Genomic DNA, 14,758 nt, shown 5'->3' on the forward strand with positions numbered 1-14,758 from the left:
CCTCTTAATTGTAAACACGTTAACGCAAGCGCTTATAAAACACGTAGACCCAACTCAACAGGTATCCACAACTGGTTATACGATCCCAGATATTATACGATTTTTCCCATTTTCGTCACGTCCTCTCGTGTCACGCTCAGTGTACGTATTTAACGAAGACCTTGCCGCCCTCGACTCTGAACGGAAGACGCGCGCGCCTCACGCGTTTCACCGGTTGCATGATCTGATGTCATAATTTGACGATTATTTCACGGACACGGCGAACAACACACCAGAGAAACGTGACGGGGCTGGACTTCCACCTCGGGGCTGGACCAATAGCGTCTCGCAAAGCCGAGTCACTCATTCTGGTAATCCGTACACGTGTCATAGCGCTGCCCAATGGAAGAAACGAGAGCGTCTACAGCGGCTGCTCCTCATCTCAAACTTCACAGAGAGGCATAATGTGGCTCCTGGACGGCTGAAATCGGGATCGTTTGCTCTTTCGGACTACCGTCTTTAAAGCTTTAGGATGGAATAAAGCGCAGCCATGGTGGTGAATTCCGTGCATTGGTTTCGCAAAGGGCTGCGGCTTCACGATAATCCGGCTTTGCAGGAAGCGCTCAATGGCGCGGATACTGTGCGGTGTGTTTATATTTTAGACCCGTGGTTTGCGGGATCGGCCAACGTGGGAGTGAACAGATGGAGGTTTGTGATTTTAGTTTTAGTTTTTTGTACGTAAACGCATACGTCGGGAAGTTTGGTTTAATGGCGAAGCGCGGATACGGTGGCGCGTAACTACGCAGCTCTTTTGCACAGCCGTTGTTGTTATGTTTTGGCCCTGGACATGCGCCGAGTCGGTGTGCAGGGCAGCTGGGTGCTTTGCTGTGTCATTTTAAAGCAGTGCTTATGCGTGTGTCTCATTTAAGCGCAAAAATTACATTCTGACTTTTTATTACCGACATATATCATTAAAAAAAGCGCGTAATATTGACTCGCGAGGGGCCCGACTGCTGTTTACAGCAGGTGAACGAACTTTACAAGTCAGCTGGCCGCTTCAGTCCAACTTCTGTAAATCCAATAGAGCCTGTTATTTTTAGTTTAATAATACGCGCCGAATTAATTAGTCGTTATTGCGTTGAATGTTTGCGATTGTGGCGGCTCAGACCCGTTAAGCTATATGGAAGCTAACAGGCTAATGTGGTTTTGCTCACGCCCACTTTTGTTTTATATAACCGCTAAAATTACCAATTTCATTATTGCGTCATTGAATGTGTCTGTCGGTGAAGTCAAACGCATGCCGTTTGGAGACGAGGTTTATTAAAACCTAAACGTAAAAAATAAGAAATCTGAATTGAAACAGGCGAGTCACGTGATAGGACGGTCCCGTTTTCACGTGTGCCGTTTTACCAGACATACCGTGAAACGATCTGTTTATGAATGAAGAATAATCACAACTTAAAAAAAACTGAATGCATATCGGAGTTTTGTCCTGCATTTTGTCAAAAAGCCGTCGGACTCGGACGATAGTTTGAATTTGTAAAGATCCGTTTCTGCTTATGTAATTATGAAAACAAACTTATATAAGTTTATTGCTTTAAACGCGATGCGTGTTGCGTCAGACAATGAGATTTTAATTTTATTTTTAAAAAAAAGAAAGTTAAAAAGTTTCGTATTGGGGGTTAGATTCGTCCGTTAACTCGAGATCTTCTGAATCAATTCAACGGGATTTGTTCAACGATTCTTTCGGTTATGACAACAGGAGCGACGACAGAAGGGTTATAAACGAATCATTCACTTCACCAGTTCATTAAACAAAACTATTGTCTCTGAAACAGGCCTTAAAAAACCTTATGAAAATATTTATAAGAGAGAGGTTAAGTATTTTGGTGGCATGTAGAAGAATCCAATGAAAACCTGAATCGATAACCAATCAAGATTTGGGTGGTCAGTACAAGGTGCTATTAATATTGCAATTTGCTGGAAATAATTTTTGTACTTAAAATATGTAAATTGTCTTAGATGTTGACAGAAACAACACGCTTATATTTACACTTCCTCATGGAAATATCTCCTGCTAGTTGGTAATAACTTGTAAAATGTAGCACTATTTACGAGGTCATGGGATATCCATTTCAACCTTTGTAAATATTATAATGTTTCACGTTTTCTCTGGCAGATTTTACTGGAATCTTTAGAAGATTTGGACACAAGTTTGAGGAAGCTGAATTCTAGGCTATTTGTGGTGCGAGGACAACCAACGGACGTCTTCCCAAGACTCTTCAAGGTCTGTATTTCTATCAGGATGTGTGTCTTTTTAGCCTCACTTTGGCTTTTAAAATCTAAACAATTATCTCTGACAACTTGAAGCGTGGAAAGTTTCCATCAGGTCTGAGTATATACTGGTACACAAAGCAATGCTGGGTTTTTAGCAGCGTTTTATGTGTTTACTATGGTTAGCGATTTAAGCTCATTTTTAATGTGTCCGCAGTGATGTTAGTGGCCATTAGTTGGTTCATCGGCAATTGATGATTCGTTTCAGATGATTTTTCTCAAACTGAAGAATCTGCGAGCTGTTTTGGCGGCAGCCATTTTATAATGAATAACAAGCCTAGACGTTGATTTAAAACATATTGCCAAATATCAGCCTCTGGCTAATAAGTTTAGCAAACATTAGCTCTTGGCTGGTTTCTATGGTTCTGTAATATACACAATGCAGTGTAAACTGCTGGGAAGTCTATCGTAGAGGAAGCTGTGGGTGTTGTGATCGCTGGTCCACCACAGTATCAGCTGAAGAATATTGGCAATGTATTAGATTTGGCAAAATTATGTTCAATTTTTATAGTTTTGCCTTATCAATACCAGACATAAAGCATAAAAAATGTAGTTTGACGAGGACGGTGTTTGGTGGAAATCTCAGCCTTAGTAGTTTTTGTTTTATAATGATAAGAATAACTAATCTGAATAACAAAGTGTTTAGAGATTATATCATTTTTCGTGAGCTGGTAATTAGTATTGCAGTGTGATTTTTAATATTACAAATGCACAACCATTTAAACATTGTGAACCAGTACAATTTAATTTTTTTTTATCTAAAACAGTAATAATCTGTGAAAAAGTCAAATCTAACAAACTATTGTAAATATTCAGTCCCTCAGAAGTCATTCTGTTACTCTGATTCTGTGATCAAAAAAAAAAATCTTACTGTTATCGTTGTAAATTATTTTTTTCAGGATTCTTTGGCCAATAGAAAGCTTTAAAGGAATAGCATTTACAAATACAAATATTTTAGTCACATTGATTAAATTAATGCAACTTGCAGAGTGAAATGAAATAAAAAAAAAAATATATATATATATATATATATATATATATATATATATATATATATTGATTTCAATAACACAATCTCACAAAATTAAAGGATAAAGTATCAGAAGATTGCAGATCTGTAGTAAAAATGCTTTCTACTTCTGCTCAACTGTAAACAAAAAATAATAATGATGATAATCGGCTTTAAACTGCTTGTTGTGTGTGCAGTCTCTATAAAATTACTATCATTTTGAATCCTAGCCTCATTGTTTTTACTTTGTCATTCACAACTGTCCCTGAAATGTATTGCTTGAAATGTTTGGGAACCCTGAGTAATATAAATGTTTACTAGCTATGTTTACTATGGCGTCTCTTTACCATTGTGCGTCTTTGAGTTTAAGAACTTGTTCAAATCTCTAACCTATAGGAATAACGTTGAATGCATCCCACAGCATTTAGATGCTCCAGTAATGTCACATTCAGCTAAACATCTGAGTCCTGACTCCTGATCGATTTTTACACCAGCATTTCAGAGTAGTTTGTTATGAAAGATCTCATTTTAATGCAGTCGGAGGAGTCTTCTCTCTCTCTCAAGCACGGCAATGCATCAGTCAAGTGGCTCGTACGAACCCTTTGGCAGGTTAATAGTGCTGTTTATGCAAGGGGGTGAGGGCACCAGCACACCAGACCTTCAAAGTGCACTTGTATAACCAAGAAGTCACAGAATCCGCCTACAGTACACTTCTTCTGAACTGCTGAGTAGCACGGCGTCTGTTTTTGTGATGATTACCCGAGAGATGTGTGAAGGGACATTGCAATGATTAGTAACGGTTTTACTTTGTGGGCCTTTTTTGGTAATCTAACGCTAAATTACTTTATCAACAGATGTACTCGCTATCAAAAGAAGCAGTTTGTCAATGATGTTAACTCCCAAGAATTTTGCCTTCACTTTTATATAACATTTTTTTTTTTTTCCTCTCTCCATTCCTAGAAATTAGGAGTAAAAATACTTGGTGTTCTATTTTGTTTTGATATTTTAGATTTAACATTATACATGTATGATCTGTCTCGTCTCTTACAGGAGTGGAACGTCACGCGTCTCACGTTTGAATATGACTCTGAGCCTTATGGCAAAGAAAGAGATGCAGCCATCATTAAAATGGCGCAGGAATACGGTGTGGAAACCATGGTACGAAACACTCACACGCTCTACAGTCCAGACAGGTGGGTGACGAACCGAAAACACACACATTGCTCATGAAAAATTGACAGATGCAGTATTTTTTTAAGGTCTTGTAAAGAATACATTTTATAGGTGCGGTTTATTTGTCTATAAAACTGTATTAAGTTTACTCAAATCATGTCATTATTTGACAGGTAGTGTATTAAATTAATTTTTAACGAGCATGTTTTATTAGTGATGTCCATTAATAAGTATTTGAAAAGTTTTTACAGTACTGGTTCAAATATTTATGCTCTCAGTGCTGCATTTGTTTGATCAAAAGTATTACTGTGATATATTATTGTTAATTAAAATAACTTTATAGTCTTCAGTGTTGTTTTTATTATTATAATCATTATCAGTGTTGAAAATAGTTGTGCTGATTATTACTCTTGTTTTGTTCAGAATTATTAGTAAAAACGTTTGATCAGAAATATAAATTTCTTAAAAAAAAAAAAATCTTACTGACCTTAAGATTTTGAACAATAGTTTACATGAAACTAGAATCAGCAGAAACAAACACATTTGATGTATAGTTTCTCAAAAATGAAGCGTATGTTTGTGATCACCCTTTCTAATCTGTTTTGAAAATTTGTGCGTTCTTGAAGCAATCAGACGAATCCAAACAAAATATGAAATTATTTCCCTCACAGAACTAATGAGCTTAAGAGTATGGTATTGTAATATAGTGTTTTTTTATATATATATATATATATATATATATATATATATAATCCAATTTGTTACCATGGCACCCCTAACATCACATTTTCAGAAATGTGCCCCTCACGCAGTGTAGCTAAGTGAGTGCTCTCATTGAAGCGGCATTAAGAGACACTTTATCATATGACACTCCAAACTCACTCAGGTCTCGAATGCCATCATAGAGAATCAGTTTCACATTCTTTTGAGATAATTGTGGCAATGGGTTTGACACGGCATCTCGTTCTCATTTTGTCCATCATTTGCATGCCATTTTAGTCCATTAATGACCAGGCGTTATGTAAGCGTTATTGGAGAAACTAATCTAAAATTCATTACTAGTTCCTGATGGAGCAGTTATTATTTGATATTACATAATTTCAGAAATTCATCTTTTGTTCATTACTCACGCACCTTTCACCCATCAGGCTAGGTAGGAAAGCGCATTACGTGGGCTGTTGGGGTTTTTCTGCATTGATATTATTACTACTATTATTACTAAATATGCATGAATCTTTTGGTTTGCTCAGTTAACATTTTTTTAATATAAGTGGAAAACATCTCACTGATGGTTATGTGGTAATTGGTTTGATTGACATCTATATTGTAAGTAGAACGTAATTTATTAGTATTTTAAAAATAAATCAATTCATAGCTTTCATAGGGTTACATGTATAGTTGGTGACGTGTGTGTGTGCAAATATATAGTATTATTTATTATTTTAATATTTGCATTATTTACTTGTAGAATTCTCAGCTATTTTTTTAAATATAAAGTAATCATAATTGTGTATTTTATAAAACTTGTAATCTATTTAATATAAGTGAATACATGAATACAAAAATTAAAACATTTAAAACAAATGTTAAATTAGTTGCACAATTTAAAAAAAAATCACAGTACACATTTAAAGTGCATCCAAAATGTTCATCAAAATTCACTAGAACAAATTTTTGTTGACTCCTATATGTTGATTGCTATATATAAAATATAACTTCTTTAATATTTAAAAAAATATTTTGCCTTTTACAAGTTGTATTTATCAATTTATTGATTTTTTTTCTTTTGCATATAGTAAAGCTTTAAACACTGATGAAATTGTAAAAAAAAAAAATATATATATATATATATATATATATATATATATATATATATATATATATATCTATATATCTATCTATCTATCTATATAAGGTACAGTACAAATGTCAATAGGACAAGTACAAATCTGAACTACTGGGCCAGAGTGAAAAACCTCAGCTATAGGGCAACTTTCCCTAATCATTGACTAGATTCCTCAGTAAACTTTGCCAGCACTTTTAGCATAATGTGACATAACAATGAACTACGCAGCACCGTGACCCTGGCTTGCTCTTGTGTTTATGTGCAACTCACATTCTCTTTCTCATGCCTTTCCTGAGAGTATTACCAAACAGGAGAGCATGACTCTCCCCCTCTCAGATGATCGTGCAGATACACTACTCCTGACGTGTAATGTAAAACAAGTGGCCTTTTGCGTAGGTTACATAAATGGGATGGATGTTGGTGATACGCCCAGACTCTACGTCTCATTGAGAGGGGAAGAGAATGAGCTTGCAAGCATAAGCGTGTGTGAATGCATGTGCGGGTGTGCATATGACGTCTGTCGCTCTCCTGGACGATACGAGACTCGCTGCTGCCATCTGACGGCGGAAAGAGGCTCTGGCGGTCACACTGTGAAACATGTGCTGTGTGTGGGAGGGTGAAATAGCTCAGCATGCAAGTCACCACTGCAAACATGTGCGAGCCGAGCGCCGGGCTTTTCCTAACGAGCACGCGGGTGCCCCCTGATTCTGCACCGTGCCGAGAAAACCGGCCAATGGCAAGGGCTCCACCCCTGACGGATATAGGCAGTTGTATAAGATCAGGACTATAAATAAGGGACAGGCTGTTAATATGTTAAGGCTGTTGTCTCTCTCTTAGAGGAGCCACCGAGGCTATTAGCTCTTCTTTTCCAGTCTTTTAGAGCCAGACAGGCATATGTGCTTGCATTTGGAGAATGTGGGGAAATGTTACTTTAGGGGCACACTGCCATGCCAACTTTACTAGCTGATCGAAAATCGCTTTACTTTTAAATGACCTTGTTTCCTTGAGTAAAACTGGGCTTTTGCTGTTCAACTTTTAAGTGGAAAACCTCTCAATAGTGCTTGTGTGGTAACTGGTTTGATATACATACTTGTGAGGTTGTAAATAGAGTGTATAGGTAATTTTATTAGCATTAAAGTTTATTGCTAGTGTAAAATAAAACGCATAGCACTATGTAGTAGAATATTCTAGAAGCGGTTTGTCCTACAATCAAGCAAGGTTGCATTAATATCAGTCAGGGCAACAAGTTGTTGTTTTTTTTTAGTTCAGATTTGTACTGATCCCACTGTATATATATTTTTATTTTTTTATTTTAATAAATTAGATGTGTTTAATTAACAGTACCGTTGAAAAGTTTGTTTTTAGGTGAGAATGTTTTCCAGAAAGTCTTAAGGCTGCAGTTTTCTGACTAAAACTGTAAAATGTGAAAATATTAAAATAAAAATTATTTGAACATTTTAAAATGTAATTTATTCATCTGATGTTTTTGGGTTTTTGTGTCACTTCAGAATCCTTTAGAATTTATTCAAATATGTTGATTTGCTACTCAAGAAATTATTCTATCATCTATCATCATTATTATTATTATTATTAGGGATGCATTTTAGGGATGCATTTTTTTAAGCTCTGCTCAGTATCCGTTCAATGAAGCGTGCATCTGTTCACATAGTAGCCTACCTCTCATGTTCAAAGTCCGCTCAAAAAGCAGAGTCCACTTAAATACGGGCAAAACAGGAATTTTCTGTGTAGTATACTTGCTCCTGTTTGCAATAGCACTACTGTGCTGTAACATGCTGTAGTACAGCTGACACTACCCTCTCGTGAGCAAACAATATTTATTCATCTGTCTTAATACGCATTAGTAAATGTTGCAGTTAACATTAACCAATAATAACAAATGAATTAATAAAGTATTGTTCATTGTTAGTTCATGTTATCTATAGTAGTTAACTAACCCTATTGTAAAGTTCTATCATTATTAAAATAGCCTAAATTCTGTCCGCTTCTAAATTCTGCTACTTTCAGTAAAAGTGTGGTTATTTTAATGGCTTTTGTTTTTTTATTTATAATTAATATTCATTATTACAAAGCATTTTCAGTTTCGGCCAATTGCATCCAGAAGTTTTCACTATATTCCAATAATAGTGTAACGTACAATGTATGTTTATGCCCTACATTTATTTTTGTACTAATGTTGTTGTTGTTGTTTGATCCACAAATCAAGTGACAGCCACTCAGTCCTTGAAATGAAATACCTGGAAATGAACTTTGTGATTCCTTTTGAAAATTATTTATTATCTACACTTTATCAGTCCGTCAACAAGATCAAATCAGACTGGTTTAAACCAAAGAAATTTCTTCTCCCGAGTTCTATAAATATTCAACCTTGGAGCAAAAATAGCTGCTTTTATGCAGTGATATCTAAGACATGTTTTTGCTTTTTCCTCAGGATCATAGAAATGAACAACCACAGCCCCCCTCTCACTTTCAAGAGATTTCAAGCCATTGTGAACCGACTTGAACTTCCCAGGAAACCATTGCCGACCATCACTCAAGAACAGATGGCCAGGTGTCGGACACAGATCTCAGAAAACCATGATGAACATTACGGCGTACCCTCTCTCGAGGAGCTGGGTTTTAAGACTCAGGGTGACGGCTCTCATGTATGGAAGGGTGGTGAGACAGAAGCCCTGGAAAGATTGAATAAACACTTAGACAGAAAGGTGAGAATAAAGACTTTTGACTGGTTAATTAATAACAAGAAATGCAATTGTGCATTTATACATTTCTAGATAATAATAATGAATGCATATATACCTGTCAAAGTTATTTATTTTTATTTTATTATTTAATCATGTTATTTTGATTTAGGCCTGGGTAGCAATTTTGAGAGGCCTAGAATAACCGGTCAGTCACTGTTTGCAAGCCCAACTGGCCTTAGTCCTTACCTACGATTCGGCTGTCTGTCATGTCGCGTCTTTTACTACAATCTGCGTGAACTTTTTATGAAGGTAAGTCTTTGATGTTTTATGGCCACTTTAATCATTTAATACTCAGTGGTAGAAATTATGAAAGTGCATGCTCAAATTAAATAATTACACTTGCCAATGGATGCATTTTATTTTAATAATAGAGGGTCCCAGAATCGAGCCTTAGGGGATACCACAAAAAGTGATTATATATATGCACTTCAGTGTATACTTTATAAAGTTTTAGTACAAGAAAATAAAAATTTGGCAGTAATAATATAGTATCAGAATATGTTATAAAAACATACTGTAGAACTGCCGCAGCATAGCAATATATTGTGTATGTTGGACATTAAATATTTTGTCATTTTTTAAATATTTTTTTTGCACTTCTTGCACTTGTCTAGCTACGGAGACGCTCCAGTCCACCTCTCTCACTCTTCGGCCAGCTGTTGTGGCGAGAGTTTTTCTACACGGCGGCAACCAACAACCCCAACTTTGACCGTATGGAGGGAAACCCCATCTGTGTGCAGATCCCCTGGGATCACAATCCAGAGGCACTGGCTAAATGGGCAGAAGGGCGGACGGGGTTCCCTTGGATCGATGCCATCATGACCCAGCTAAGACAGGAAGGCTGGATCCACCACCTGGCCAGACATGCCGTGGCCTGTTTCCTCACTCGTGGAGACCTGTGGATCAGCTGGGAGAGCGGAATGAAAGTAAATGAGACGGCAATACTTTGCCTTCTTTCCTTTCTTGTTTTTATTCCTTTTTCCTGCATTAATCTTTCTCCTCCTTTCAGGTGTTTGAGGAGTTGTTATTGGATGCGGACTGGAGCGTGAACGCAGGCAGCTGGATGTGGCTGTCCTGCAGTGCGTTCTTCCAGCAGTTCTTCCACTGTTACTGTCCTGTGGGGTTCGGCCGCAGGGCCAGATCCCAGCGGAGACTACATCAGGTACACTCACCAGCCCTGAACCACACCTAAGCATGTCTTACGTCACCGTCTAGTGTTATATATTATGAGAGTTCCGTAGATTTGTGTTGCATAAAGGCTTATGTCAACCACCACAGGTTCTGGTCTTTCTTTATGCAATGATACCGTCATTTGTAATAATTGTATAAAATAAAAAATGTAAATTATTTGCATCTGTTATAAAAAACGTCTTAAATTCTCACTTACAGGAGGTACATCCCGCAGTTAAAAGACTATCCCAACCGCTACATCTACGAGCCGTGGAATGCTCCAGAATCGGTGCAGAAAGCCGCCAACTGCATTGTGGGTGTGGACTATCCTAAGCCTATGATCAACCACGCTGAGAGCAGCCGGCTCAACATTGAACGAATGAAGCAAGTTTACCAGCAGCTGTCGCACTACAGAGGCCTTAGTGAGTAACACCCAGTGTACCTATCCATCATAACATAAAGTTATTACAGCCCTCTTATGGAGGAAATGGGAAATAAGATAAACGGCCATTCGACGAAAGACCACATTTCTTTGACTCAGTATCTGTAAGCGTGGCACGGATGCAGCTCGTCTTTGACCCATAAAAAGAATTTGTAGACCGTTTGTAGTTAGGCAGAATTTAGTTATCTATCAAAGAGATAGATGTGACATCTGTGTATCTGTTATGCTGTTGTATGCAGATAACAACTTGATTGGCATTTACCAAAAATTGCAACAAAGCCTCTTTCGTTTCTTGGCAGGTTTGCTCGCCTCAGTCCCTACAATCCAGGAAGAGGCGGAGCCTCCCATGTCAGATGACTCTCAGGCCAGCAGCAGCACTGCCGGTGAGACGATCATTCATCACGCTAAGAGCATTCACTGTGAACTACGCTCCATGATCTCACAAAACACGTTTTACAATCCCAAAGAAAATGAATGCGTAAAACATGTTCTTTAGTAAGAACAATGTGTTGGCTGAAGCACTATAATGTTTTTGCAGGTCAAGCATCCACTCGCTCCCCATCACCACACCAGCCCACCCCTGCACCATCAACCCCGCCTAACTCAGAGCCCTCCACCCCAAACTCAAGCCCAACAGCAACTGCCCCCGGGCCCACACCCAGAGGAAAGGGTCCGACCCTCTGGGCTCCCAAGCAAACAGAAGTCAAAAGTCAAGCACACCAACCAAGCCAAAGGAGTCGAGCAGCAGACTGATGACAAGCAGTGACCACAGGTAATACATCTATTTAATCTTTTTGTATTTTTAATACTTTAAAATAATTCTAATTGTATACATAAAGTATTGAAACGTATTGAAAAATGTGTGTGTGTGTATATATATATATATATATATATATATATATATATATATATATATATATATATATATATATATATATATATATATATATAATAAGAAATTAAATGGTATAATTTAAAATTGTGAATTAAAAGGTCATAGGTCATTACCCTTTTTAAGTTAGTAATTTTAATAGCTAGCAGCTCGGTTTAATAAACATGTATCCATTACTTAATGTTTCATGATGAGGTATGTGGGAGTTATTTCATAAACCAGCTTTATTTCTTGCTCAATTTATTTTGCTGCATTCCACAATTGAATTAAACATGTTCAGAAAAAGTACAACGAACATTGATGAGGATTTCTATTTCTGCCCTTTTCAGGTTAAGACTGCGCTCGCAGTCCCACGTCTAAAAGAAGTCCCACGTCGCGACAGACTGAAAGGGCAGGAGAAAAAGTGTGCAACGGCGCCACCTTCAGCAGAACAACAGAAACAGCAGTAATAAAAAAAATAAATAACAACAGCAAAAAAACAAGTAATAAAGGCTGCAGTTCCGTGAATGCGTGTGACAAATCCAGGGCTTGTTGTCAAACATTCAGAATTTAAAACAAAAAAGCTGCTTTTGTTCCAGTTTTGACCTGCTAAACTAACCATGAATGTACGAAGATACAGATCTGTATCAGATGTGTAGTTCTCCTGCATTGCGATCTGACACAGATCTAATGAATATTGCCGTCGCTGATGAAAGTCTAGGCTAACAAGCGACTGGTCCATACAAGTATTCATGGAATTTAGCCAAATTTTATGCAACTCTGGTTTATGGATTGATAATAGATATGATGAGGAACATTTAAAAGAAACGGCCTACAGTGTTTTGACCACATGAATTTGAGAATTGTCATTTTTTTGTATTAAGTCTGATGTAGTTGAACTCTATAATTGCTTGCAAGCTACAAGCAACTAGTTCACACAAGCAATGAAGAATTTTACTTCTTCGGTTTCTGGTTCAGTAATTTGTCCCCATAAATATACGCTTTGTGTATGTAACTCTGAATGCAAGCATTTCATTGCCACTGGCTGCACTAAAGTTTTCCGATTTTTAACTGCATCAATCCTCAGTTTAGAATTCAATAAGCTCGATTTATTTACCAAGTGATTAATTTTAACATTTTCTAACAGTCGCGAAGATTAATTGTACATTCCACTAATGTATGCGTTCATGATAATTTAACAGTTTAAGATGTTCTCCGGCAATGTGGAACAGCTTTATTTATTTATTTTTTTGTCCCTTTTTTTCGTTTTTGTATTGTATAAAAAGTTTTATTTTCATTAAAAGGCTGACTGGATTGTTAAGCTGTTCTGTTTGTAGGCAGTAATTTATTTAAGCCTTTTCACTGCATGCTTCTGTCAGCGACAAAACCATGTTTCCGCGATATATTGCATCTACGATGTTTCAATGTAGATTACAATATATCAAATAAATTTCTTGAACCTATTTGAACCTGTTTGTTTTTCTTTAAAATGAAATCGTTAGCGCCCTTCGTTTTGCAGACTTTAATGAATTCTTGCAGCCGTTTTCACTTTCTGATCACACAGAGATTTTATTTTTTAATTTTTTGCTCGGTGGATGTTGAATCCCATAGATCTGCACTGAAGTTAGGACCAGAGCCAAACGCAGGTATCACGTGAACAGCTAATAACAGCAGCATAGTGATGTACATTCCTGCATGCTCTGGTTTTAGTCCTGAGAAACACTGACTTCGACCACCACTAGAGGGTGACGTACGGCCCTGATGTTTGTATTTTTAAAAGAAGTCTATATAAAAATGTTCAAGGGTTCCTTATTTACATTCAAATTGTTTATGGTCTGTTATAAATCTGTTAATTTATAAATCTTTCCAGGTGTCTCACTGTATAATTTCCCAGTGCATATATTTGTATTATTTTAATACGATTTAGTATTGTGCATTTACTTTTTTTATTTCTAAATTTTCAGTTTATTTTGTATTTGTTTTGTTCTTGTTATCCTGTCATTTGTGTTCTGTTTTTGTTTTAATTTCTTTTGATCAGATTTTGCATTCTTTTTTGTTGTTGATTTGTCATCTTGCATTTGAGTGTTTGTTGTCCTTTTTCTATGCGTTTTTGTTTCTCTCTGTCTTTGGGTTGTGTTGTTTTTTTCTGTTTAATTGCTTTGTTCTGTTTTGGTGCGTTATGGTTTTTGTCCTTTTTTTTTTTTTTTTTGTTCTTTGATATGCTCTTTTTAGTAGCGCTGTTTTTTCCCCCCTATCTCTCTCTCTTTGTCTATGTTGTTGTTTTTAACACGATGAGCGATTAGAATGACATCTCTGAATTTCTCCTTTGTATTAAAGCAGTGTGCCATCAGTGAACCGCTTTCGGCATCCAGCAGTGTGCTGGTGTTTATCTCAGACCGGCGTTGTAGTAATGCAATAGAGCTGCTGTATGCAGGGCTGATGTGAATGGTGTCCTGTGGGAGCTGCGCTAATGAGGGAAGAGCTCTCAGCTCCTGTCCAGGTCAGCTAATGTCTGCTCTTATAGAGCGTAATGACCATAGAGAGACTCTTATCTCGGCCTCTTTGCCCGTTTCCCCTCTCTTCGTCCTCCATCTTCTGCAGAGTCCCGCAATGAAACGGATCTCCTCCAAGTCAATAACGCCAGTTATCTGCGATCGCCCCACCGCACGATGTAAACGAAGAAGATGCATGTATGATCCATCAATAACGTATTTGTTTTTCCATTAATGAAACGCAAGTAGATCTGAATCTAATTAACAGGGTTTAGGAGGAGTTCCTAATGAACTTTAATGATACAATATATATCACAGACAGCCTTCCAGATATTTTCATCCCTTATCAATGACATCGATTCTCAGCAGGCATCTCTTCGCCGAACCGGCCTGCACTTGTGTGGAGGTGGCAACTTGAGCCGCATCGATCTGGACCATCAATCACTGGGGTGGCAGACTCTTTTAGTGGAGACTACGCCTCTCTCTCCCTCGCGCTCTCTCTCTCTCTCTCTCTCTCTCTCTCTCTCTCCTTTCTCACTCCCTCACTCATGCACTGCTGACTTTAATGGCTCCATTGAAGGACACACGCAGAGCAGAGCAAGGAGTGTCAGGGGTGTACAGTAGGATGTTTTCCAGGGGAAGTGAGGACATCCACTACAGCTTCCCGTGGCTGATGTAAC

General features: G+C 37.5%; 1 protein-coding gene across 1 annotated transcript; it reads left to right on the top strand.

Moving 5' to 3' along the window:
- Window positions 1–308: 308 nt before the first annotated feature.
- Window positions 309–12,394, top strand: LOC122331112 (cryptochrome-2-like). Its single transcript, XM_043228572.1, is given in 14 exon segments — window positions 309–691; window positions 2,159–2,266; window positions 4,373–4,515; window positions 8,791–9,064; window positions 9,213–9,219; window positions 9,222–9,352; window positions 9,718–10,029; window positions 10,113–10,241; window positions 10,243–10,265; window positions 10,493–10,695; window positions 11,015–11,098; window positions 11,254–11,360; window positions 11,362–11,487; window positions 11,937–12,394. Coding segments are annotated over 13 exon segments (1,803 nt in total). The 5' UTR covers window positions 309–529; the 3' UTR covers window positions 11,482–11,487; window positions 11,937–12,394.
- The last annotated feature ends 2,364 nt before the right edge of the window (window positions 12,395–14,758 follow it).

This window comes from Puntigrus tetrazona, chromosome 25 (assembly GCF_018831695.1).
Source record: "Puntigrus tetrazona isolate hp1 chromosome 25, ASM1883169v1, whole genome shotgun sequence".
In the NCBI taxonomy this organism is placed as follows: Eukaryota; Metazoa; Chordata; class Actinopteri; order Cypriniformes; family Cyprinidae; genus Puntigrus; species Puntigrus tetrazona.